Source organism: Lissotriton helveticus, chromosome 2_1, assembly GCF_964261635.1.
Source record: "Lissotriton helveticus chromosome 2_1, aLisHel1.1, whole genome shotgun sequence".
Classification (NCBI taxonomy): Eukaryota; Metazoa; Chordata; class Amphibia; order Caudata; family Salamandridae; genus Lissotriton; species Lissotriton helveticus.
This window is the reverse complement of record NC_136059.1, coordinates 32,405,098-32,429,996: the sequence shown is the minus strand read 5'-3', so window position 1 is coordinate 32,429,996 and position 24,899 is coordinate 32,405,098. Positions and strand designations below refer to the sequence as shown.

The 24,899-nt window shown below is 41.3% G+C and overlaps 1 protein-coding gene across 1 annotated transcript in view; it reads right to left on the bottom strand.

Moving 5' to 3' along the window:
- The window catches only part of LOC144819190 (protein mab-21-like 3), a 112,952-nt gene that overhangs the window by 1,329 nt on the left and 86,724 nt on the right, over positions 1-24,899 (bottom strand). The window contains 1 exon segment of the mRNA XM_078677166.1: positions 24,373-24,619. Within this exon segment, the coding sequence (XP_078533292.1) occupies positions 24,383-24,619 (237 nt within the window). The 3' untranslated portion in view covers positions 24,373-24,382.

The window sequence follows — 24,899 nt, the reverse complement described above, 5'->3', positions numbered from 1 at the left end:
GGCCCCATTACAGGTCGTTCGATACCACATATCAGTACAACTCTACATGAATCAATACTCTTGGAAATTAAAAAACAACCTAATAATCTTCACCTCATGACTCTCCCGAGTGAGAAGTGGGAGGCAAAATCTTGTAGGATCATATCTCAAAAGAGGTAGCAACAATATCACAACATCTCAGACACAGGATGTTGGCTCTCCTCCACGAGTGGAGTCAGCCAGTCTGTTTAGCGAAGTCAGGTTTTCCCTGGCAGCAGTGGGATTTCAGCCCTCATAAAATTTCCGGTAACCTTGAGTGACTCAAAACAGGGTAAATGTGGACCCTGCAACAGGGCTGGACTGGGAACCAAAAGCAGCCCTAGCAAAGTGCTCGGCCGGACACCCGGGGGGTTGAGGTTGCGGCCGAGCTGTTTGCCGGGGCCGGTTTCTGACAATTTTGTTACAGAGGCCGATATTGCAGCTATGCTGCAAAAGCAGCCCTATAACAAAAACGGCCCCCGGGGGCCCAAAACCAGCTCCCACCCTGGCAGCCCACCGGGGAAATGCTACAGCCAGTCAGGCCCTGCGCTGCAACCATCTATGATTCTGCCACTTCTTTTGGCCACTGTTGGTTATTTCCTCTTCCTCCTGCATTCCTGAACACCACAACCACAAGACCCCTTCCCAGACAGACCTTTGGCTAATAGGCACACTTCTTTAATTACCATGCCAGTATCCACTTCTGACCCCCTCGAGAACCATGGCAGCAAGAAATGTTGCACCTCTGACTTGAACAGTGCTTCAAGTTAGCAGTTTGTGTCCAGTACTGAGTACCTGCACTTCTTTATTTTGAAAGGGAGCGTACCGGCACTTCTCCGCGCTGTGGGAATGCATTTAATAGGAGCCTACCGGCACTTCTCAGCAGCAAGCAATTCTCTAAGTAGTAAATGCCTGCACTTCTATATTATCATTTCACTCACTGCCCATGAGGCATCCACAAAAGGGAAACCCAGGAGCTGCCATGTTTGCTGCCTCTGTGGTGACCCTATTTGTGAATGTTTAGTAGGACCAGACCATTACTAGCTGGATCAGGGGAGAGTGAAGTCTCCTGACCAAGCTGGCGTAAAGTTCCAGTTTAATGGAACCCTGACAGAGCTGACATTCTGTATATGTGCTGATCGCACGTGTGTGCAGTGAGGGTGGTGCCCATGTATGGAACCAGGGCTCTGTTTGGTGAAAGTCTGCAGACTGGAGGCAAGTGGTATCAACTTTGGCGGGTTCCTGATTTGTCATGCTCCACGGTGAAGGGTGGATACTGCGTTCCCAGACAGTGGAAGTGTACTGACTGCATTTCTATGACTGTAGAGTGCAGACCCAGACACCATACTGAGGGACATAGATGTATGGCAACCTATAGTAATTCCTCGCAATCCTTACTACTGATTAGTTCTTCTTTAGCACTGCCATTTTGATAATATTTAGGGATGAGGGGTGGGGCTGTAGTGTCTGTTGTTCAAGGCAAATACATATTTTCTAGGTACATATTTTCATCTGTCCTTGATTTCTGCTTTAGGAAGGCAGATGACCATTAGGTACAGAGCTCTCACGCGTCACTCTGTGCCCTTGTTATGTACACTCCTGCGAGCTCTCACGGGTCACTCTGTGCCCTTGTTATGTACACTCCTGCGAGCTCTCACGGGTCACTCTGTGCCCTTGTTATGTGCACTCCTGCGAGCTCTCACGCGTCACTCTGTGCCCTTGTTATGTGCACTCCTGCTTGGAGTCAGCATCATTATTCCCTGCTGAGAGTCATTACCGAGAAGCACCCATACACTGACATTTGAAAGAGAACCAACCCAAACCGGATGAAAACCGAGTATAAAAGTGAAATCCAAAGTATCCCACTTTGTTCCAGTTCAGGTTCTTCTCGTCCAAGGAAGGGGGCATCTCTAGAGTAATTGAAGGACTATCGTGTGACCAGGGCTGGTGTCTGTATGACAACCAGACTCACACATGGATGTTGAGGGGCCATCACCTGAAGTCTGCACTTTGAGTAGCTGAGACTTTGCTGAGAAGTCTCCCACCTGCTGAAACAATGAAGGAGAGAGCCTGGTCCAGGAGTAGGAGACTGACCAAGAGGAAAAGCCAAGCATGTTGTGTTGTCGGGTCTGTCCTTAATCTCCATTTTGGATTTCCCTTTTTAGCTTGACATCTTTTTCCAATGGTGACTTTTCGCAAATTCGTTTCTAACACGAGAATGTGCTGCACATATTCCTCGTAGGCATTGTCACTATGTAGTCTGTACATTTAGTTCAAGAGTCTTACTCTAGCCTTCTAACCCAACACCTTACTCTAGCCTTCCAACCCAGCACCTTACTCTAGCCTTACAACCTGTCTTACACCTTACTCTAGCATTCCAACCCAACACCTTACTCTAGCCTTCTAACCTAGCACCTTACTCTAACGGTCCAACCTGTCTTACACCTTTCTCTAGCATTCCAACCCAGCACCTTACTCTAGCCTTCCAATCTGTCTAACACCTTACTCTAGCATTCCAACCCAGCACCTTACTCTAACGGTCCAACCTGTCTTACACCTTTCTCTAGCATTCCAACCCAGCACCTTACTCTAGCCTTCCAATCTGTCTAACACCTTACTCTAGCATTCCAAACCAACACCGTACTCTAGCCTTACAACCTGTCTATCACCTTACTCTAGCCTTCCAACCCAACACCTTACTCTAGCCTTCCAACCTGTTTAACACCTTACTCTAGCCTTCCAACTTGTCTAACACATTACTTTAGCATTCCAACCCAACACCTTACTCTAACCTTCCAACCCAACACCTCTCTTACACCTTACTCAAGCTTTACAACCAAACACCTCACTCTAGCCTTCCAACCTGCCTAACATCTTATTCTAGCTTTACAACCCAACATCTTACTATAGCCTTCCAACCAGTCTAACACCTTACTCTAGCCTTCCAACCTAACACCGTACGCTAGCCTTCCAATCCAACACCTTACTATAAACTTACAACCCAAAACCTTACTCTAGCCTTACAACCCAACACTTTAATCTAGTCTTCCAACCCAACACCTTACACTAGCTTTACAACATTTCTAACACCTTACTCTAGCCTTCCAACTAGTCTAACACCTTACTCTAGCCTTCCAACCCAACGCCTTACTCTTGCCTTCCAAATTGTCTAATATCTTACTCTTGCCTAACAAACCAATACCTTACTATAGCCTTACAACCTGTCTAATGCCTTACTCTAGCCTTACAACCCAACACCTTACTCTAGCCCTCCAACCTTTCTAACACCTTACTCTAGCCTTCCAACCAAACACCTTACTCTAGCCTTAAAACCCATCACCTTACTCCAGCCTTCCAACCTGTCTAACACCTTACTCTAGCCTTCCAACCCAACACCTTACTCTAGCCATCCAACCCAACACCTCACCCTTGCCTTAAAACCCATCACCTTACTCCAGCCTTCCAACCTAACATCTTACTCTAGCCTTCCAATCCAGCACCTTACTCTAGCCTTCCAACACAACACCTTACTCAAGCCTTCCAACCTGTCTAACATCTTACTCTAGCCTTCCAATCCAGCAACTTACTCTGGCCTTCCTACCCAACACCTTACTCTAACCTTCCAACCCCACACTTTACTCTCGCTGTCTAACCCAACACTTTACTCTAGCCTTCCAACCCAATATCTTACTCTAGCTCCACCTGTCTAACACCTTACTGTAGCCTTACAACCTGTCTTACACCTTACTTTAGCCTTAGAACTCAACACCTTACACTAGTCTTACAACCCAACACCTTGTTCATGCCTTTCAACCCTTCACCTTACTCTAGCTTCTTTTTTTTTTTTTTGCAGAGTTTTATATAGCAGAAACTTGACCCGAATAGGGTATCAAAACGCTTTACATAGCACCAGTTGCATTACATGAGGACACATTCATTTTTGTTAGGCACAAGGAGATTAGGTGATTTGCCCAGAATCACACGATGGTCAGCGTCATTGCTGAGACACAAACCCAGTTCCCCAGATGCAGAGTCAACCGCCCTAGCCATTCCAACCAATCACCTTACTCTAGCCTTCTAACCTAACGCCTTAGTAAGTTTATTTATTTATTTATTTATTTTCTTATATAGCGCAGGAATCGACCCCCATAGGGGTATCTCCGCGCTAAGGATCCTGTCTTTACCCCTCATACCAGTTTATTTTTGTGGAATAGTTTATGAGAGACTTTAAAAATATGTTACTTGCTTTTAATTTCTGGTAATGCGGACATATTTTGACATTAATGGGAGAAGAGACATTTGGAATGCCAGCCATCAACCATGTTAAACAATTGATCATCGACATATATGCAATATTAAGGAATAAATGTGGATAAGATGCGTAATAAGTGAAATGAGTTACCTTCATTATTGATAAATATTAGTGTTAGAAATGGGGTTTCTGGGGGGGCGTCGCTTGAGCGCCGGCCATGATGGCGGCATAGCTCCGGAGCTCCGGCACAAGCCTCAGCGCACCACTTTCTCTTCGCAGCACTGAAGGGGTTTTCACGCTGTTTTGAGGCGAATATGCGGACCGGAACGTGAGGTGCGCTGCATGCCCTCTTTGTTTCCCGGTTCCGCACTGAATTTCGCCTACTACACGGAGGTGCTGATTCCGGCGATTGCGGCCGCCATTTTGTGCGCCGGCAGCGGCCGGCTGAGAAGTTCCTGACATGCCGCAACTTAAGCCAATTATCCTGAATACGGCCCTGCACAAGAGGTGAGCCCTCCGTCCACCCTGGTGTTGCTTCTGGACATTTCCTTTACTTTGCGCTTGAAGCGACCTGGCATTTGCGGCTCCGCCCGCCATTTTGTGGATTCCCTCACCTCTCCACAAGGTCTCTCTGATCACCGCAGCTCGCTCTTATAGCGTATTTTGGAACCCCTCATCATTGTTTGCTGCCTACACTGCGCTTCTTCCATACTACGCAAAGGATCCTGTCTTTACCCCTTATATCTACTTTTCATGAGCTGGCTGTGTATTCCTGAGGGACCGTGAATCATAAGATGTCTGCAATTCCTTCAGACATACTATTCTACATTGGAAACCGTTGGTGACCTGGCACAGATGTTGATTGTTTCTTTCCTGGCCTTTTCTCCTACAGAGAGCCTTTTGTCAGCGGTCTAACCATTACTCTGCGCACTACCTATGTCCTCCATTACCAACCTCCTCATGTTCCCTGCTTTTCCTCTTAACATTCAGCTCACTAGAGTTTCTATGGCCTGCTGTGCTTTTTGCCATATATACCCTCGCTAACGCTTTTTGAGTCATGCAGTGACACTCATCGTTGATGGAACTTGTCGCTTCAGGATCTGCCTTTACAAGCTTTCAGCGTGTACTTCTACACATATCCTCTAACCACCTTACTCCTGCGTAACCCTGTCTGGCCCGCATCAGACCGCCCTGTTTGGCCTTCATGTGACTTCAATTTATTCTCATTTTTTCTTGCATTACTCTGTGTTAATAGTTCTGTTTTCCTCATCATTGGCGGCTTGCTTACCTTCACCTGACTTTCCAGTTTTTCATGGGGAAAATTCGTACTTTAAAACTGGCTGCCTCCTCTGTTTTGCCGGCTGGCTCAGATTCGGATTCTCCTTACCAAGACATGGAGGACGACGCGTCATCAAAAGCTGTTTCAACTCGTGGAGCCATCCCGAAAGAACGTAGCAAAGGCAAGGCGCCGTCTTCCTTAACTTCCTCTAAACGTCTCAAGAAAGATCCTCCATCACCAGGGAGCAACTCATCATCCTCCTCTATGGATCTCATTTTGGAAGAACTTCGTGCATTCAAACCTTTTATGGAAGCCACCACCAAAAACATGCAGGCTATGCAGGAAAAATGGTCTTCTTTGGACTCACGTGTTCAGACTCTGGAACTTACGACAGATTCTTTGCAATCTTCTTGTTCTAATATCCCGTCACTGGAGGCGGAGATACTCCTCCTTAAACGCCAGACGGAGGATTTGGAAAACAGGAACCGTAGGAACAACCTACGCTTATATGGACTTCCAGAACTTACAGAGGGGTCTAATCCTACCACTTTCTTCCAATCCTTTCTCGCCAAGATCTTGGACGCTCTGGCCTTAGCCTCCGTCAATATCCAACGGGCTCATCGCCTTGGTCCCAAGGTCGCTAGCAAACCTAGAGGTGTCATTATGTTATTCCTGCAATTCACTGACCTTTTACAGGTCCTTTCACCTGCCAAGCTCAAGAAACAAATCATATGGGAAGGACACCGCCTGTTTCTATCGCAAGATGTCTCCAAGACCACCGCGGATCGGAGGAAGAAGTTTTTGGACTTGAGACCTCAGCTTAGGGCACTCAATGCTAGATATGGTCTCCTTCATCCTTGCCTATTCAAGGTCACTTATAAGGACAGAACGACCACCTACGATGATCCTGCAGCCTTGCAAGCGTTTCTTCTACGACATTGTCCAGATGTTATAGATGTATCAAATCCTGGTTGACGGGACCTGCTGACTCTTTCTTCTTGTTGTGCTATGGTCCGGTTGTCTCTTTATTCATGCTGACGTTGTGCTTTCCTAATGTTTCCCATTACATTCGTTATTTTATTCTTTTGTGTCTCTATTGTTCATATTTAGTTTCTTTTCCTGTTTTCTTTTGATGCATTCCTCTATTCACTAGTCTGTTTCTCTTGTTTTTTTGCAGATGTTCCCCTTTCTCTTTCTCTTTTTACCCTGGTGTACCATACTGTTCTATATGCTGCGTTTGGATTCATGATATTAGAGGATTGATGTCCGCTCTGGATGTTGTCGCTGTTGTCTCCCGACGCCACCTTCCCATCCTCGTTTTTGCGTTTTTCGTTTTCGTAAGTATGTACTTCAGTCGCTCATTTTGGACATGTACTGTCTTCTTGTTCGTTTTCATTTCTGTCCTTTTATCCTACTCTTCTGCACTTGTTCTCCTGACAGATTTTCTTCCCTCTTTCCTTTCCTTCTCTTCCCCCTTTCTCCTCCCTTTACTTCCCCTTTCTTTTTCTCGAACTCAATATTTTCTCTGTAGCAGTGGTTTTTCTCTTTCCATTTTTCTCCTCTTTAGCCTATTAATTACTTTTTTCCTTCCTGTCTCTCTCTTCCTTTTTCCTTTTTTCCTCATCACTATGTTTGCATTTTTCTCAATTCTCTCAGTTCATTTTTATGTATTAATAAGCATGTTGCTGATAGGTGTTTTTCTTTACTGTTCCATTCCGTGTAACGACATGGAACGTTAAGGGATTGAATAATCCCATTAAAAGACAAAGAGTTTTGTCACATTTAGCAAGACTTAAGACTGATATTGCCCTCCTCCAGGAGACTCATCTCTCTGAAGCAGAGGCTCTAAAGCTCAAGCGTTGTTGGGTGGGTGATGTTGTTTACTCTCCCACAGTTTCCAGGAAGAATGCTGTTGTAATTTTGTTACATAAAAAGTTAAACGTTTCTTCAATCTCTCATGAATGTGATGTAGTCGGTCGTTGGGTTATTGTTACATTGCTTATAGACAATATTCCTCTCACCCTTTTTAATGTATACGCTCCTACTGGGATTGATAGATCCTTCTGGCCCTCTATTTCTGCTGAGTTGTCCTCTATCTCTGGGGATTACACACTTCTCGGAGGTGATTGTAATCAGGTTGTTGATCCCTTCCTTGATCGTCATTCCAAAGTCAAATTTGTCCCCTCTAAAATTCATACTCAGTTTGTAAATACTTTTCAAAACAATGCTTTGGTAGATATTTGGTGATTGTGTAACCCTGACCTTAGAGAGTACAGTTTTTTCTCCCCTCCCCACCAATCTCAGTCCCGCATTGATCATATTTTCCTTAGTAAATCCCTGTCCCAACATGCTATTCGCTCTGAAATTGCTTCCATTCTGCTTTCCGACCATGCTCCGGTTTTTGTGGACATTGACTTACTCCCTTTTTTTCCCCATTCCGGCAGATGGCGCTTCAATAATGCTTTGCTTTTGGAACCCACTTTTTGTTCTGAATTTAGCGCCATTGCCACTGAATTTTTCCTGCTAAATCATACCCCTAATTCCCCTTTTGTCATGGTTTGGGACTCTTTTAAAGCAGCCTCTAGGGGTTTTATTATCAACTTTGTAGTTCGGCGGAAGAAACTCCGTGAGCTCAAGTCTGAGAAAATCTTAACTGACATTAAAACTTTAGAACTTGCTTATTACGCTTCTAAATCTGAGTCTTCCCTTAAGGCACTTATTGAGGCAAAAATCTCTTTTAACAAATTTACAACGGCCGCCGCCTCTAATCTCTTACTAAAATGTAACCCTCGTTACTATGGAGGCAAGAATAAGATGGGAAAACTCCTAGCCAATTACTTAAAGATAAGAAAGGAGCATACTAAGATTGAATCCATTAAGACTTCTTCTGGAGAATCTACATTTAAGGATAAAGACATTCTTGCTGAATTTGTCAAGTTTTACGACAATCTATACACTCCTGAACGGGTCCCGGAGTCTGCTGATCTTCTTTCTTACTTTCAATCTCTTCCCTCTCCTCCGGTTTCTCATGTTGATTTTCACCCCCTGGAACGAGATGTTTCACTATCTGAAATTTCTCACGCTGTGTCTAAACTACGTCACGGGAAATCTCGAGGCCCGGACGGTTTTACTATCGAATTTTATAGTCACTTCACTTCTCTCCTTCTTCCTAAGCTTGTACTCTTATTTCAATCCTTCCTTGGACCGGGCTCATCAACCGGTTCTTTTCAGCAGGCTTTAATCTGTTTGATTCCCAAGGAGGATAAGGATCACTCCTTATGCAAGAACTACAGGCCAATATCCCTGGTCAATACTGATTATAAAATCCTAGCTAAGATATTAGCGTTACGCTTGGATCCCCTCTTACCAGATTTGATTGGAACCGAACAATCGGGGTTTGTCAAGGGTCGTCTCTCATCAGACAATTCTCATGTTTTCCTTAACATACTTAACAAGGCTTCCTCTATGGTTCTCCCTTTTGCGGCTATCTCTTTAGACGCGGAGAAAGCCTTTGATAGGATTGGGTGGGACTTTATGTTCCAGGCTTTGCGCTGGATCGGCATCCCTTCCAAATTCATCTCTATTGTTTCTCTACTTTATTCCGACCCTCAGGCTTCCATTTTTGTTAACGGAATGTCATCTGACTATTTCTCTTTACATAGGGGAGTTGGACAGGGCTGCCCTTTGTCCCCTTTGCTTTTTGTTTTAGCTCCGGAACCTTTCCTTACTAAGATTCGTCTGGATGACACCATTTCTGGTTTCCAAATTGGATCTCTTCAGGTTAAACTTTCGGTTTATGCTGATGACATTCTTTTTTATTGCTCGGATCCTATTTCTTCTATTCCCTCCTTTCTTCAGCAGGTCTCTTCCTTTTCTGCAGTCTCTGGCTATCGCTTAAACGCTGATAAGTGTGAAATTGTACCTTTAAATCCTCTCTGCCAGAAACATCTCTTTTCTCAAACCGGTTTCTCATGGCAGCCATCTAAAATCAAATATCTGGGTGTTTGGTTCGCTCCTCTCTTGTCTGATACTCTCAAACTAAACTTTTATTATATTTCCAAGAAAATGGAGGCGGCTATTACTCGATGGAATCCACTCTTTTTGTCCTGGTGGGGTCGACTCAACTCTATAAAGATGATGCTATGCCCCCTTCTTCTTTATACTATTTCCATGCTTCCCTTACACATCCCAATTTCTTTCTTTAAAAGGATCGATTCTTTACTGCTGAAATTTTTGTGGAACGGTAAACGCTCCCGGTTAGCTCTTGCCTCCTTACGCAAGGACAAAGCTCACTCTGGAGTACGCTTTCCTGTCTTCAGGGAATACCATCGAGCCTTCTCTCTGAAACAATCAATCCGTTGGTTCTCTTCTGATCTTCCTCACTACCCTCCTGTTTGGTTGAGTATGGAGTCTTCCTTTATTTCCCCCTTCACCTTTCACGAATTCATGGCCTTTACATCTCCTTCAGCCCGTCTTCGTACGCCTGTTATTTCTCATTCCCGCTCTCTCCTTCTAACCTACTTATCTTCATTTTACCCTTCCCTCCTTTCCATTCACGAACAGCCGATCTGGAACAATTCGCTTCTCAAAATCCGTAATCGCATCATCTTCTGGGAAACATGGCATTCTTGAGGATTATGTTGGATCTCTCAATTAATTTCTCATGGTACTCCTCTCTCCTTTCAGGCTCTTCAAACCTCTTTCTCACTGCCAGCTTTTGCTCAAGCACAACACGCTGCCCTCTACCCAGTCCTGATCTTGTACCTTCGCTCCTTATCATCTTCCAATGATGTTCCCTTAGAGCGTAAACCCACTTCCTTATTGTTGGAGGCCTCTCCCTCTGCTTTTGCTCTGTACAATTTTTTCCGTTACACCAATGATAGACTAAAGTCTAAAATCGAGAATGCCTGGGAATTGGATCTTACTCAGGAATGGCCGGTACCTCTTTGGAATAAAATATGGACTAAACTTCATAAAACCTCTAGAGCTGCTAATACTACCCAAACGTTATATTTCATTTATAACAGAACTTTATTTACCCCACTTGCTTTATCCCGTTTTTCATCAGATTCCCCCTCTACTTGTTGGTCATGCTCCTGTTCCTTTGCAGATCTCAAACACATGTTATTTGATTGTCCTCCTATTTCCCAGTTCTGGCAGCTAGTTTGGAACCAAATACAAAAGATTTTCCAATTTCAAGTTCCCTTTTCCCCCTCACAAGTTTTTCTTGGTTCTCTTTCACCGGATCTCCCTCAATCTCCCCGTCACTATCTATTACTTGACATTTTCATAGCTGTAGCTTTCCATACCATTACTTCTAACTGGAAGCAAGCTACCAATATCTCCTACCAATCTTGGTGGAATGCAGTCTGCTTTCATCATCGTTTAGATACCAACTATGTGTCCCCCACCTCCCTAGCAATTAAACGTGACCTGGTTTGGCTTCCTTTAGTGACATATCTTTCTTCCTCTGCTCCTGTGCATCCCTCTCCAGATTCTAGCACAGTCGAGGTACGCAACCCCCCATGATTTTCCCTCTGCCTTATTCTTGTAATTATAATTTAAATTTTCATTATATTGTATTGTATTGTATCTTTAATTCGTATTTATATGATTTGTTCATAAATCCTCATGCTTGTTATGTTTGCTTATCATGAGAATTTTATTGTACTGCCTATTTCAGTTATATATTCATTGTAACTACTACTTTCCCCCTTCCCTCCCCTCCCTCCCTTTCTTCATTTCTTCAATAAAATCAAACTTAAAAAAAAAAGAAATGGGGTTTCTGGTAGGCCAGAGTATGCACCTAAGCCAGGCAGAACCCACCACTCTCGCCAGGGCAAGTCAGTTACACACAGAGGTAACCTGTGCTTACCTTCTGCCAGCCTGGTGCAGAGCAGGCAGGCTTATTATCAGAGGAAATGTGTAAAGCATTTGTGCAACAAACTCACACAGCAACACAATGACTACACCACAAAATAAACTACACTTAGGATTGTTTAAAAATGTACTTTCAGTATTATATTTATCAGAAGATCAAAATGACATGAGGTCCAAAAGTAGTGTGATTAATGTCAGATCACAATGTCCCATTAGATTCAGAAAATAACCATTGCATAATTATTACTTCATGATGTGGGTAACAGAGAGTCTCTTTCCCCAGTGCACAGTACCTTTCAGGAGCAATCCTATATATCGCAGGAAAAGCCTGGGCACAGAAGCACCGCACTCCTACTAGCAGTTATACGGTACTTTCTGGGATGTTATTCACACAAGACAAATGCAATACAAATATCCACAAGTACCGTTCTAGTTATCACAATAAATGTCTGAAGGGCATCCAATGTTCTAATAAACATTTGCTTCCTTGAGAGATGTTAAGACCACATTAAATACAACAAATAAACAACAAGCTTTGAAGCACCTTTGCTTCTACCAGGGCATTAATGGTAACCAGTCTGTTTAGGGACAATGATCCTCATCAGGGATTAATCAAAGGACTCCTTAAGGCGGGAGCGGGCAACTCAACACTCCGCCAACTCCTTGTGATGGCATCTATCGGCCCAACCGAGTTGCACAAAGTGAGAGCCCGAGGGGCCTCCTGCGGTCCCTTGCAACAGCGCGTCTCTCAGGGCCCACGCTTGCTGGAGCGCCAGGCGACTACACTCGCCTGCCTTGCCGCATTTGTGAAAGTGGCGGGGGAACTGCCTTGAGAGTTGGGGCCACGTGGGCTGTTCAAGGGCAAAGAACACAGCGATCCCTAGTGTTGTAAATATGCTCTTTTTTGCAATGTTTCAATTATTTATTTAGATCTCAGTGCCATATAGTGCAAGTGTATTTCCTGACTTTTGTGTCCAATCAGGTTGATCAACATTATGATATATCATCATGGAATCTTTGTTGGGTATTTACATGATGTAATGGAATGTCGGATGAATTTGTCGGCACTTCGTTCAGGAGCAGCACGTATGGATTTCACCTGCGTGTGGGCCTTCATGATATTTATTATTTAAAATAAATCTTCTTTTTGAGGTCGAGCCTAGCGGAAGCGCGCATGCGCTGCTCGCTCTGCGAGGCATGCTGTATTAGAGTATGACTTGGAAGCCTCGTCCACACTCCACCAATATTTGTCATTGGCTTGTGTCATTGTCCTTCAAAAATGCTGGCTTCTGATTAGTACATAGGCTTCTTAGTACCGCCTTGGTACCGCCGCGTCTGCATTTGTTACCGCTCATAAAGACTGGACCTTTTACTTGGCTCGTTACACGGTCTCTGTTATTTAGCGGGTGTGAACTATTTTCTTTAATGGGCTTTCCTTAGTCCAGCACGGTACACTTTCACCTTAGCAGCCGCGCTGCTTTACTTAATTAATTTGCTGCGCTGTCCGTATCAGTTCAGTGTAGCAAATGCAAACAAGCATTTGCAATGCAACAGGTCTCTCATTTACACAAGTTTGAGCTATTGGCATTGTAAATGACAATGCCTTTTACAGGACACGAAAAATCCTCTTGCCCACTCGCAATGTGGACAGAGATTTTGTCAGGTCGAGCAATTTTTTGCAATTACTCGACCATGCTGGCGAGTTAATTTAAACTGGAAGGAACAGGTGTTTGGTTCATTCAGAAAGTGAGTAAGCAATAAAGACGCCTTTAAATCTTTTTTGTCTTGACACATTTGCTGTATGTTCAAGGACAGAGATCAAATGTTAGTTTTTTTTTTTAGTAATTGCTGCTTATCTGTTCATGGAAAATTTGTTTCACTTTTCCTTCTCTTATTATAGTTAGTGCCTTCTGTCAACTGATTTATCTGACAATAATTGTGAAACAAAAATCTGTAAAATGTCAGTTTTTTTTCCTAACAGGACATTTAAATAGCTTGTAAATAAATAGTACAATTATTTCAAAATATATCAGGAATTATGAAAGAACTTTTTTTGCAATTCAGAAGTGTGTTGCAAACAAAGTTTACACAGGAGCAAAACAAATCATAACACTTTACTTGGTGATGTGAAAATGACAAATATTTGCAGAAACTCGATTTCAAAACATTGTATACTATGTAGTTGTAAAACCACATGTCATTGGGAAATTCTGTCGGCATTTCAATGTAAAATCTGCTGATTGCAAATGTGTTGCTACCTCATGCTTTAGTTATGTATGTATTAAAAGTGACAGTTTTTAAACATTCATGCCCCTGCACTGATGACAATGTGGTTAATGAATTGAGGCTACTCAGCCGTCATCCTATTTGTGGCAAGATTTGTTTTATATATGGAGCAAAGATTTAGTCTTTTAAACTAAACAAGAGTTTTATGTACAGCAGACATGCTGATCTTACGTATTTGTAGGAGCTCTCATATGTGATAAAGAAGAAAATGGTGTCTCAGTGAATTAAAATACTTGCCCAGGATCACACAGTTTAAAACCAGTTTAAGGGTCAAAAGCATTATAATTAGGTCGAGTAGATTATTCATGTCACTAGACCCCTGCAGGTCTAGTAAAAAAGTTTGGATTTTTCTAGGCATTTTTTATTAATGTTTTGGTTTTTGAAACACAAATAAAACGCATTGTCATTTACAATGCCAATAACTCAAACTTGTGTAAATGCGAGACCTGTTGCCTTGTAAATGCTTGTTATCATCATCTTTGGATTCCTGTCTTAATGCCTAGCCCAGTCGGGCTCCTCCCTCCGGGTTTCTAGCAAGGAACAGGCAACGAGTGTTGTGCTCCCTGGGGGAGGGTAGAGGCTGCACTGTTCTGAGGTCTCCACGTTGCCTTGGCAACACGTGTAAACAAATGTGGTTCATTGGCTTACGCACGAACTGCCTGTACGGCACAAGTCAGGCAACACGTTGTTTTCTGGGGAATCAAGGGTGATTCGGCATACACTGCCTGAGCAAAAAGAACAATTGATGGTCGGAATGCTGAACAATGTCAAACATTCACCCCCAGTAGAGAGATCTGGGCCTAAATCCATCGTTGTTTTGCTCCTCACGCCACCCCAGTTTGGATCTAGCCATGTGCAAATCAGACCGTCCCCTCCAGCCCGCCCTGCCACTGTTAGAAAGATCTATATGGACCACCTGATAGTGCACACACCAGAAACCCGCACTGCTCCTTTTCTCTCCTCCCTCTCTATCTCTCCCGCATGTGGCCGGGGTGTGGGACCAAGAAGGACAATCAATCCAACACGGGGGACGGAGGACCAAAACGACAAAACCGCGCTCGAACGACTGGAAATCGGACCTACTCCAATAAGACTGGAAGCCAGAAACGAAGCATTCCAACCCCCACCCCCCCCCTCCCCCGGGCGTTTTTCTTTTCCTTCTTTTTCTTTCTTTTTTCTTCTTTTTCTTCCCCCACCCACGTATATGTTATGCTCCATGTAAATATATATTTTTTCTACAATAAAAAATTACAGAAATTAAAAAAAAGAAAGATCTATATGTAGTATGAAGTACTTTAGAAAGTCCTGCTTACAAAACATGAGGAGTTCGAGTCTGACTTTAGCACTAAGGTTGAATTACCAAATAAAGGATTAGGTGGCCCTGGATTGTGTTATTCCCCAATTTGAGGTCAGGAACTTGAAATATTGCAAAACAGCTCAAATCTATACCCCACAATATCATTATATATATTCGCATGTGTGCCTGATTCTTGCTGAACCGATAGAGTCCCAATAGTGTCTACCACCTAGAGTCCATGATTACCTGTCTCATATGGACCTTATAGAGAGTTCTATCTGTGTCAGGGGAGAACAAGTGATCATCTAACAGTGATGTTATGATAATCAGATGTACAATTTTGATATATTTGTTGAACATACATTGTTATATTGTTTTTCTTTTGTTCTGTAGCATAAATTTAACCTCTTGATGAAGGACAATGATGTCTGAAATGCATTGAGGATTCAAAGATTGAACATTTAATGAATGAGTGAAATGGATAAACATGAAATGTAATTATTAAGGATTCAATGCACTTGAGTTTCAGGCAAAAGAACAGTTGGATGATATATATTTTTTTTTATTTGAGTATATTTGTGGAACCATTGAACCCCTATTGGGGAGACAAAGGAGTGCCAGGGGGACACTGCACCTTTTGCTTACACAGCTCCTTGCTCATAGAGATACCTGGGGCCTAGCTTAGGGGTGACCTATGTGTAATAAAATGGGAGGAAAAGGCTTGGCAAGTAGTTGTAATGTGCACATGCAGGCCCTGCAGTGGCGAAGTAGACTCCGCATGCCTTTCCGTGGCGACATTGGTAAATGCCCATCCAAAAATGGATGGAGGTGTCTGATAGACACTGCCACCATATAATCCCTTTTCCGCCCCGGTCGCCAAAGCGGCGGACGGTCTTTCCGTCCGCCGCAGACCCCCCAGCCATGCTAATATGGCGGGGGTCATTCCGGCACGGCGGGGTCGATCAAACATCACGAGGAATATAGGCCTTTTTTTTGCATGCCATAACAACGCGGTTGTTACAACGACCGCGTTGTTATTTCGCATACTGTTACAACGCAAGTCGGAACAACGACTTGCTTTTAGGGGGCGCTGGATGTTGGAATAGTATAACTTACTATTCCAACTCCAGTCTGTGCGGACACTAGGGAAGGTGTTGGATTTTAAATCCAACACCTTCTGCCCCCTAACGCAAGTCCTTTTTCCAACTTGCATTGTAACGGTATGCTAAATAACAACGCGGTTGTTGTAACGACTGCGTTGTTATGGCATGCGTTGTTTAGCATGCAAAGTAAATGCTGTTTACCGGCATGGAGTAGACATCCAACTTGGCAGACCCCTTTAGTCCAGTGTTTAGTATTTTTGGAGGGTTTATATTGTTTCGAGCTCATTGTCCCTTCAGAGGACGTTATAAAATGCTTGAATGGACATTTATTGGTAATGGAAATGAGCACTTAAAATGGTGGCTATTTATGTACTGTATGTATGTATTGCTGTTGCACTTTTATGGTCATTTGACCGAAATAAAGTGTTTTGATAATGAATATACAGTACGATGGCCTTCGATGCACATGGACTAAAAAGAAGTTTATTTTTATTGCAAAAAACTGAGTAGGACAATTCTACCCTTTGTTAATACACTTCAATTAAGAACATTTAAAAGAGTCGTGAAGGGGTACCGCCTACTCTTTAAATCGGTAACTAGTCACAATATCGAATTAGAAATATTGAGTGGACAAAATATTGAGTTTTTAATATCGAGTGGACAGGATATCGATTGGCAAAAATATAGTGGTAAGAATATCAACATGCAGGTAAGAAATATCGTTTTTCATAATATCAAAGTTAGCAATATTGTTTGTAAAAATATCGTTTTTAATAATTTTGACTTTTTTTGTGTTTTGTATGTTAGTATGTGTTACAAGTATGTATTATTTTTGTAATGTATGTTTGAATTTTTTTTAAATAATGCATTGTATGTTCATCAATTTTTGCGTACTTTAATTGCGTAGTGGGTTGTGGGTTTATAGGGGAATAGGGTGGGAAGTAATTTAATTATAATTAAGGCTTCCTGTTTTCCGTTTTTACTGATTTTTACAGATAAATACAGAAAACCATTTATTTTCTTGTATGGATTTATTTTTAAATGTGGATAAAAACGGAAATTTTGTGTTTTTTGAGTGATTCTAAATACACTGTGCCATGACTGCCAGGCCAAAAACTGTGTGGATTGATAGGTAAGCTGGTTTAACAAAAGGGATTTTTAGTAAAGAGGTTAAACAGCAGTAGATATGCACAAGGCTGATACTGAAATGTGCATATTTTCATTTAGGTGCAATGATTTATCTTCTGCAGGTGTTTAGATCACTGAGTCCTGGCAGGCATTCAAGCGTGACTACATATTTATTGGTTAAATACAGAAATACACCAGTTTCAGCTTTATTTTTTTCACAAAACCCATAATAAATATGGACAAATACAGATAAAGTTGACAAAATATAAATATGGATAAATACAGACGGAAACGTGAAAAAATACCATAAAACCGAAAGCCCTAATTATGATATATTTTTTAAGAATTACTTAGAATTAAATAATTATATGTTAATTACTTTTTGCATAATTTAATTCTGTAGTGGATTGTGGGTTTATAGGGGAATAGGGTGGAAAGCAAATTAATTGAAATTAATAAATCAATTATTTAATTAATTAATAATTTAGTATTTAATAATTTATATTGTTAATTAAGTTAATTTATTTATTAGTAATTAATTATATATTGACTAATAACAATTAATAATTAATTCTTAATTGTGTTTTTTTATTTGTAATTAATTAGATATTAATTATTAATACTTAATTTGTAAATATGTTAATTGTGTACTTTTTTAGGAGTGGGTTGAGGGTTGATAGGGGAGTAGGGTGGGAAGTAATTTAATTTTAATGTAATTTTTGATATTTTTATATAATATTTATTAAAAGGTATTTTATAGTGTTAATTGTGTGAATTAATTTAGATTTGATGTTATTAATTTATTGTTAATTGTTATTAGTTAATTAATTCATTATTTAATTATGTTAATTTATTAATATTTAACAATATTGTGGGTGACATTTATAGGGGAAAATGGTGGGAGGTAAATTAATTATATTGCAGGAGTGGGTATACTAAGTTATTCCCCTACGCTATCCAACTCTTTCCCTTCTGTTACACTTGGTGGATTGGGAATATTAAATTATTCCCAGCTGCTATCCAACACTTTCCCTACTGTTGCACTCGCTGTAGTGGGAATAGTCATTTTTACCCACCCGCTATCCAACACTTTCCCTACTGGTGCACTCACTGGAGTGGGAATAGTAATTTTACCCTCCCACTATCCAACACTTTCCCTACTGTTGCACTCGCTGTAGTAGGAATAGTAATTTTTACCCACCCGCTATCCAACACTTTCCCTACTGGTGCACTCACTGGAGTGGGAATAGTAAATTATTCCCACACACGCTATCCAACACTTTCCCTACTGTTGCACTCACTGGAGTGGGAATAGTATTTTTTAAACTCCCGCTATCCAACAATTTCCCTACAGTTGCACTCGCTGGAGTGGGAATAATAATTTTTAACCATCCACCATCCAACACTTTCCCTACTGTTGCACTCCATGGAATGGGAATAGTAATTTTCACCGGCCCGCTATCCAACACTTTCCCTACTGTTGCACTCACTGGAGTGGGAATAGTAATTTTTGCCCATCCACTATCCAACACTTTCCCTACTGTTACACTCACTGGAGTGGGAATAGTTATTTTTATCCACCTGCTATCCAGCACTTTCCCTACTGTACCACTCGCTGGAGTGGGAATAGTAATCTTTCCCCACCCGCTATCCAACATTTTCCCTACTGTTCCACTCACAGGAGTTGGAATAGTCATTTTTATCCACCTGCTATCCAGCACTTTCCCTACTGTACCACTCGCTGGAGTAGGAATAGTAATTTTATCCCCTACGCTATGCAAAATTTTCAGTATTGTTATATTTAATGTAGTGTAAAATATTATTATTTTTTTTAATATTTATTTTAATGTTTTAACTTATTATACATAATTTAGTTTAATATTCATGTTATAGGTTTATTTATATATGTATGTAATTATATTTTAAATTATGTTTTTAATATTTTGTTTAAATATATATTATTTTCTAATATTATTAAGTTAATATGTATAAAACATTTGAAAATGCATGTTTTTTACATTACATTTATTATCTATTAATTTTAATCTTTTTTAATTCTTATTAAGAAGCTATACTTAATTATATTTATTATTTAATTAATTTTATATTACTTTTAAGACAAGTCGATATTTTAGCAAACTATTTTATTAACAATGATATTTAGGATTCAATATTTTTATATTTACCTTTTGTAGATAGGAAGTCGATATTCTGTTACTCAATATTTGTACCTCGATATTGTGGCAGCTCGATCTTCTTCTCCTCGCTTTAAATGGAAGAGTAAATATCAAACATCTGAAACTGCAAGTAGTGAGTTCAGAAACCACAATGGCCTCCTAACGGCATTTGCTCCTTCTTAATCAAATGAGGAATGTTTCTTCCCGACCGAGGACCAGATTACGATGCGGTTAGGAACATAGGCTCCCATTGAAGTCAATGGGAGTCCAACCAAATCGTATCTGGAAGCATCCAGATGCATCATACTCAGTCGGTCGGACTCTCCCAATTCGTCTTGGCCGGAAACCATTCCCAAACCCATTTGATCGGGAAGATTTCCCAACCGCATCGTAATCGGGACCTATATCTTTAGCTCTTGGAGCATGTCTCCAAATATAATAAACAGCGAGGTCCTTACTGAGATTTACTGCGACCATAACCCCTTTTTTGTGCAACTAATGATCCCTTTTGCCCAACATAAGTTTAAACCAATAACCCCCCTCTCAGGGTTCTGATGGAGCCCCTGCTTTCACTGATCTAACAATCTGCGGAACCTGGTCTACGTTAGGAGGGGTGAAAGCCTTCAAACCGTCGCCAGGCTGACAAAGAGGTGAAGAGGAATGATTCACTTGAGGCTCAACAGGATAGGTGAAAAATACAATGCCAATCTCTGCAAGGCTTCTATAAAAATAGCAGCAGATAAAAGGTAGGATGACTTTAAAAATAGCAGCGAAGAAAGCCCGTTTTTGGGACTCCGATTCTTACATTGGTATTTAACGCAGTCTGTAACCTGGGTGTGCCAAGGTCATGGAGCTCTTCAATAATCGTCCCTATTTTTAAAAAAGGTAATGTGCATGATGCCAAAAGCTATCAGCCGATTCCCCTGCTAGACTCCACAGTTAAAGTCATTGGGAGGGTGGCCTTGGACAGTTTACTTGACTGGATCAATAAAAAGAGTTTACTTGTCCAAAGTCATTATGGGTTTAGGAAGGGCCTTGGGACTATTGAACAGTGCCTCAAACTCCATCTTTTTATGGCAAAATACAAATATGCCAAGGGAGTTTCTACCCACTTGGGGCTTTTTTAGAGAGTATGCATATTGATGCAGGTTTGGTTTTATTTTCTAGAGACTGACACCATGATCTCACAGCATCAGTTAGGTAGGGCAGTGCTGGCGCATGTACACAGCCATTTAGCATCAAACGTGGGGTGTGCCAGGGATGTGTCCTAGCCCCAGTCCTATTTTTCCTTTATACTAACGATTTGGTATCTGTTGGGGCAGACGTTCCGTATGTGGCGAAGAAGGCTGTGCCCACACTATCCTATGATGACGATGCGGTCCTCCTGCAAATGACGGCCAACAGCCTCAAGAAGCTTATTTCTAGTTATGATAGCTTTATGAAAGACCTGGAGACCAACCTTGAGAAAACTTTCACCATCGTATGTGGCTCCAGAAATACGAAAACCTGTACCTTAAATATTGATGGTAAAATACTAGGTAGGGTCAGCACCTTTTCTTACCTGAGCATAGATTTCGATGACGAATGTACATGGTCAACTCGTACCAATAATAGGATAACTCGTCACACCCAAGCTGTAGGTACCACTTCAGCGCTCGCAATGTACATTGACAAAAAACATATTGCCCCGATTTTAGATATTTATAATCAGAAATGCCTCCCAAATTTAACGTATGGAATGGGTATTTGGGGAGGCAGGGATGTTCATGCAATGCAGACGGAGGAGAATAGATTCTGTCGCCTCCCGCAACCTCACATTTCCCACTGCACCTGGAGCTAAGCATGGAGTATGTCGAAGATATCATCAATGTTGCTCCGTTAGCTCTCTGGTGCTCAATTCAGTATAACAACGAAGCCGCTCTTAATCGGGCAGTCATTAGAGATTGTTTATCCTGTGCCCACGGTCTGGCTATTCCATCGCAAAAATATATTAAAGATAGTTTTTTGGCCCTTGGTTGTGTCCAGATGTTCGAGCATCCAGAGTCCATCCAAAAAAAGGACAAAACATGGGTTCAGGATAGCTTTCGTAAGTATAAACTAGTGATGAGGGAATTAACAGAAGTTTCCAAACCTTTAGTCAGAGATAATTGTATTATCCAAATGTTACCAACAATCGCTCCATATTTATTATATGTGATCAACGTCCATGACGGCCTTCGTGTGGACTGATATTGACAACTCCTGCCGTAACTTATGGCAATTATATAAGATGTGGCCTCTCGTATAAAAAGTGTTTCCCTCGACTTTGGACAACAAAACGAAGCTAATCACAAGGATGGCAAAGTTTTTATAGACCTGAAAAATACAGAAAACAAAAAATTTCTACTGAAGTCGCACAGAAGTTGAAAAAGTGAAGCCGTTTTGAGAATAGTTTTGAATAAATAAGTCAGTTATGATATGGGGAGTGAAAACCAATACGAATATCCCTTTGGATATTGACAGACCCCGCAACTTGTAGCAACGCTAGCTTGAGGATACCCTGCATCCACACGATAATCAAAAAATAGCAGTTTTGAGGTCCTGAGGAAGGTGGTACAAGTTCGCCGAAACGCGCGTCGACCTAGCGTGGAATCCCACATAACATTCTGTGGTTGCTACTCAGTCAGAGTTTCTTTCTCTGTCAAAACCTTACATACAGAAAGAATATTTAGTGGATAAATGGATAGTATGCAAGTGTTAGTATGAACGACTGTTGAGTGTGATTTAGGTGTGGGCATCAGGATAGTTTTTTACATTTTGTGGATAAAAACTTGAAACAAATATGTAAATGATGAATTATGTGTTAATTGTCCAAATGAATTTATAAAAAAGAAATGTTATAAATGTTATATAAAAAAAGCATCTAAAAAGGAAAAAAAGCTCTTTTTTGATATACTCTTTAAAAAAAGAAATAAAACTTGATAAATACAAATCTAAAAAATGTGTTATTAGCATATTTTGAAGGACATGAGATATTGATGTGAACTGAGACACAATGTATAAATTATGTAAGCCATAAGGGAAATTCTTTATTCATGTGTGTACATTTTCCCCTCTTTTCCCTGGCTTGAAGTAAATTTAGAGGGCGTCCCCATCTACATACTATTACAACGTCCATGAGAAAACACTGTTGGCTAGATTTAGGGTAGGTTCTGTTCACTAGTTAATATGTTTTCAATTAGGCTAGTATTCACCTGCCTCTATTGGAACCTGTCCTTGTGATGAGCAATCTAATCAAACTATTTCACACTTTGTCTTTTTCTGCCAATTTTATTTGCAATTTACTAAGGAAGTTTTTATCACCTCTGCTGCTTAGATACAAATTTTCTAAATCTAAAGCCGCTCTATTTGTTTTTTGCGACTCAATGACTGTAGCGTATGCTACGCAGTTGTTAGCTTTCTGAAATGCACTTTGGCCAAACGAAGGCATAGGCTGTTTTGATAAAACAAGCTTTTATATTTGTTTTTAATCAAGTATTGCCGGCTCCGTACTGCAAAATGTATTCTGTTTCTTACATTCCTCATTCTCTCACTATGCTGTTTTATCTGATTTGATGTTTTTGGAACCAATTTTTATGCACTGTCACTTTATCAAATGTGAATTAACAAATGACCACTTCTTTTTAACCATAGATGTTTCTTTTAACATGTTGTGTGTTTTATTGTATGATTATTATATTGTGTGTATCTTTTATGATCTGCCTCTGGAAGATCGAATAAGGACAATTGAATTGAATTGAATTGAATTGAATTGAATTGAATTGAATTGAATTGACCTGCACCGGGTATTACATTTTTTGTTCCATTTCGCAAAGACCTGAAGATCTACCTTTTCTTCTGACATTAGTTTTTCCACTGGATTGTGGCCAGTGTTCTCTGAGCGCCAAAACATCTCTAGGTAATCACACACTTTATAAATACATTAACATAAAATAACATTACATATAAGGTTCCCAAAATTCAGTCTAAGATAAGACTACACATATGGGTGGGGGCCTAAAGAAAAGATAGAATTAGGGCTTAACCTATATCTTGGATGTATGTATACCCCGTTGCAACGGCGATGGAGTATACATAGCGCAAAGGTAATGATCTGCCAGCCAAATTCAAAAGCAAACGGACCTTCGATTTAATTACAGCAGAGACTACTCCACCTCCACTATGGTTAAAACCCTCCAATGCCCATGCAGACCTCTAATTCCAACCACCAAATTTAGTTGGACGGAATCAGAGGTCAGTTTTCAGTGTCCGTCACCACCAGGAAACCACTAGCGATGAGGGGCAGTGAAAACTGATAAATGCTCCTCTTGAAATGGGAGCGCTCCCATGGCGAAAGGCGCATTTTCTTTTATTATTTCCAATGTTCAGGATTTTCTTTTTGAATGTAGAAAAGAAAATAGTGTGGTGCAGAGCTTTGTAATGTTGACGGAGCCTTGCACCCAATTATAACAGCATTGACGGGAACCGCCATGATGACCATTCCAGCCAATGCTTTAGAAAGGATCACCAGCTTAGTGGTCACCTCCATCAGGGAGAGAGAGTAATTTACTCTGTCTCCCTGGTCTCCTTGATGGAGAGATGGCCCCCTGCTATAATATTAATTAGTCCCTTAGTGTCAGACTTTGCGTTAACATTAATACAGAAATTGAGATTCCTAAAATCACATCGTTTTCATGCCACATAATGTTAATAGAAATAAAATCACACAGTAAATAGCCACATTTCCTCTGGTTTTAAGTAACAATAAACACCTTTCACCAGCACCAAGATGATGCTTAGGGCATGCGCAGTATAAAATAAATCCACCGGGTGCTCGACTGAAGGGTCCACAATCCCAGCATCAGAAAATTTTCAAAACAGTCGTGGGTGCATGTGGGATGAACAAACCTCTGCTCAAAATGTGGTGGGGTTACCTGGGAATTATCATTTGAAATACTCCATTGGAGAAGTTTTGAACTTGATGACGTCATCGTGGAGCTCCTGGAGGCGGGGGCGATGCTCCGGTTTGAACAGGTTGACACCTGCACCCAGGAAGTAATGGGGTAGATTTCGTTGCCGGAGGTAAAACACAAGATAATTCACCAGCCTTTTGAAGCTCACCGTCAGGTCCTCCCAATCATTCTCTGAGGGGTGCTCCTCACAGGCCCAGAACAACACGGTCTGTAGAAACAAGCACATAAACTATTAGTCCCTGAAAAGATGCTCTAAACCGCCTCATCAAGCCATGTGCGAATCACTGCATTCAATGGTTTTTGTGGCATTTGTTTTTGGTAATTATATAAGACGTTCCTATGTATCAGTGGTGGCTGGTGAGATTTTAAAGTGGTGAGGCGCAAAAGTTTGTGATAATTGCCCTGTGGTGAGTGAGCATAGTGAGTGAGCCTGACTGCCGTAAAGGAGGACCGGAAGTTTCCCCCCCCCCCCCCCCCCCGGAAAAAAA